The sequence below is a fragment of the Octopus bimaculoides genome, chromosome 1 (assembly GCF_001194135.2).
Source record: "Octopus bimaculoides isolate UCB-OBI-ISO-001 chromosome 1, ASM119413v2, whole genome shotgun sequence".
NCBI classification, from domain to species: domain Eukaryota; kingdom Metazoa; phylum Mollusca; class Cephalopoda; order Octopoda; family Octopodidae; genus Octopus; species Octopus bimaculoides.
In genome coordinates this window covers 144,197,255-144,200,475 of record NC_068981.1, presented here as the reverse complement: position 1 = coordinate 144,200,475, position 3,221 = coordinate 144,197,255, and the positions used below count along the sequence as shown (strand labels likewise).

At 37.5% G+C, this 3,221-nt stretch overlaps 1 protein-coding gene across 3 annotated transcripts in view; it reads right to left on the bottom strand.

Moving 5' to 3' along the window:
• The window catches only part of LOC106868088 (probable ubiquitin carboxyl-terminal hydrolase MINDY-4), a 105,253-nt gene that overhangs the window by 66,660 nt on the left and 35,372 nt on the right, over nt 1-3,221 (bottom strand). For all 3 annotated transcript variants that reach the window (XR_008265054.1, XM_014913214.2, XM_014913206.2), the window contains exon 5: nt 2,451-2,782. Coding sequence is in view for 2 of the 3 variants with exons in the window: in XM_014913214.2 (XP_014768700.1) it covers nt 2,451-2,782 (332 nt within the window). In the remaining variant the exon portion in view is untranslated. The remainder of the gene's footprint in view (nt 1-2,450; nt 2,783-3,221) is intronic.

Genomic DNA, 3,221 nt, shown 5'->3' with positions numbered 1-3,221 from the left:
ATCATTAAAATGGAATGTCAATTTAAGAAAAATGAGCATTTTTCGATACCTCCTTCTTTTTGATTTTAATCAAGGTTCTAAGGCCGCAAAAGCTGCTCACGATATTTGTGCTGTGTATGGACAGGGTGCCATAGCTGAAAGAACCGCTTGTGATTGGTATGCCAAGTTCAAAAATGGAAATTTTGACCTCAAAGACGCACTTCATTCTGGCCGTCCAGTTGAGTTCGATGAAGAGCGATTAAACCAACTTTTGCACAAAAATTCTCATCAAATGACAAAGGAACTGGCAGAGAAAATGGAATGCTCCCACACTGCTATAGAGAAGCATCTTGACTCAATGGGAAAAGTTCAGAAGTATGGAGCATGGATTCCGCATGCTTTAAGTGACAACAACAAAAATCAACAAGCCACAATCTCCTCGAAGGGTAAATTCAAAAAATGTGAGAGTGAAGTTGGGATCAGTACAAAAGGTTGTGCAAACATTTTATCTAACACAACAGTTTTTAGGTTCACGAACTGAAGAAAGTTATGATCTTCAATTTGAAGTTTCTAAAGAACAAGTTTATTCACAAACACCTTTATCATGTGCGTAGCCCGTATAATATTGATGTTTTGCATTTGTAAAGAAATACTGAGATCATTAAGTTTTTGAAAGATTTCATGTAAATAAAAAATTATCGTTTTTTTCTGAGAAAGTGATGCTGTCATAGTTGGATCAGTTTGTTGAAAAAAATCTATGACTTTATCAAAAAGTGCCACAAAATACCCGAGACAACTTCCCATTGATAGCCAGCATATATCTGTCGAATACAACAGACGGTCGAACGTTTCATCTTTACAAGCTTCTTGAAAATACCTGTCTTGATAAGCAAATCTTTTGATTTTTTTTACAGTGGAAGCAATTAAATTTAGGGTTTCAGAAAATATATTATTTCCGGTTCTTTTTGCTATCAGGTTTTCTCGATGGAGAACGCAATGAATTGTGAAGACTGGATTAAATTCTATCCATCTGGCAACAAAACCCTGGGACTTGCCAATCATAGACGGTACTCCATCAGTGCATATTGGTATGAGGTTGAGGGAATCAATGCCACTTTTAGTAAGATAATCCATGACTGTATTGTAGATTGTCGTTCCCGTATTTTTCAGTACGGCTTTCATAAAGAGTAGGTTTTCACAAACTGTGATACCTTTCATATAGTGAGCAAAGGCAAGTACAACACATTTGTTGTCAAAAGTGCTGTCATCCACCGTCAACGAGAATCTTCAGTGCCGCAAGTCTTCCACAACTATGGATTCAACATCTTCGGCCATTTCACAAATGCAGGAAGATACAGTGTTGTTTGAAAGTGGAATACTTGCTAAAACTGAGGCAGTGTTCGGCACATTAGCAACTTTATATGCTTCAAGTATGGAGGGCCTAATCAGGTCTTCGCCAATGGTATGTAGGCGACCCTGTTTTGATATCATGAACAAAACAAGGTCGCCCACATCCACGGACCACCTGGATTTTCCTGTGGACCACCTAGTGGTCCACATGGACCAGGTTGGGAACCCCTGATATACATGCATACTGTATGTGTGTGAATGTTTGTGTCTCCTTGTCTTGATATTGTATGATTGTTGTAAATGAATGACAGGCAAAGTCAGTCCTAGGTTTATTAATTGAGATAAATAGAATTATGAGAATTCAAAACATTTTGAATAAATCTTTTCCATTGGTTTAAAAATGTTGACTCACTAAGAGCTGTTGCATCAAAGCAATTCAGAAATTGGTTCAAAGTAAACTACAGAAAAATCATAGACAAACAAATTTTAAACATAAAATAAAATTCAATCTTACATTATCTTTTTACTTTCTAGGTAAATATATTTCTATTTCCAATAGTGTACTAATTTACATAATTAATTGCAGAACCTTGCAGTCAACACCATAGGATCATCAGCAACATACCAAACCTCATCGATGTTTCAGCTATTTAAGCATGGTATATCTCCATCTGGCCACCTGACACTACAATTGGAATGCCCTACTTTTGCACTAAACATAAACCAAAACTTGCAGCCCTGCAAATCCACTTCACTTACCTTGCCACTTTATGCCCATTCACCCTCAAGCCAAAATATACCTCCCAACATTGAATTTAATGCTTATACACCCAGCCTGCACTGTCTACAGTTCTGCACTTCATCCATTCCCCTTTCACTCTTCTTAGAACTCTGCAAACTTTCCTGATTTCCCCTCTCTCACACTTGTTAGCTCCCATGGCACTGTCAAATCCACGATGTCCACACAATATTCTGCCCTTAACATACTTCTTTTCTCCAGCAAGATATACAAATATCTAGATATTCAGAACAACAAAATTGTTTAGAAATTGTTTAAAAAATCCTCGCTAAAATGAAGAAATAGCATAAATAAAGACAAAAACATATAACTAGTCCCTTACCTCCTTCCTTTTATCACAGTTTCTTTCACTGCATTCAAATTATCATCAAGATAGTCATTATCATTAGAAAGAATGTTCTTTGGTTCTTTAAGCTTAAAAGATTCAGGGACTAGGTCCTGAAGCAAGTCTGTTTTGTTTTTATCTTTGGGGTGATAATAGTCACAGACAAACTTTGATTCCCTGCAATGTCCACCATGAAAGAACTCATCGAATAAAGCATTTGAAAGAGAAGCTTCTGGAGGTACTGGAATAGCTCCCACTTCATCTTTTACTTTTGGCAATGGACTAAAATTCTCAAAAAATGCTTCCTCTCTACTCCTTGTGGACAAGCCCTTTGAAAACAAAACAGGAAACAAAATGTCAGATAAATACAACAAATAAACAACAAAACAAATAGATACAGGTACCATCCTGCTTCTTCTCATCAACAGGCACTCCGTCGGTTACAACAACGAGGGTTCCAGTTGGTCCGTTCAATGGAACAGACTGCTCATGAAATTAACGTGCAAGTGGCTGAGCACTCCACAGACACATATTACTCTTTTACTTGTTTCAGTCATTTGACTGTGGCCATGCTGGAGCATCACCTTTAGTCGAGCAAATCGACCCCAGGACTTATTCTTTGGAAGCCTAGTACTTATTCTATCGGTCTCTTTTGCCGAACCGTTAAGTTACGGGGACGTAAACACACCAGCATCGGTTGTCAAGCGATGTTGGGAGGACAAACACAGATACACAAACACATACACACACATATATACATATATATAT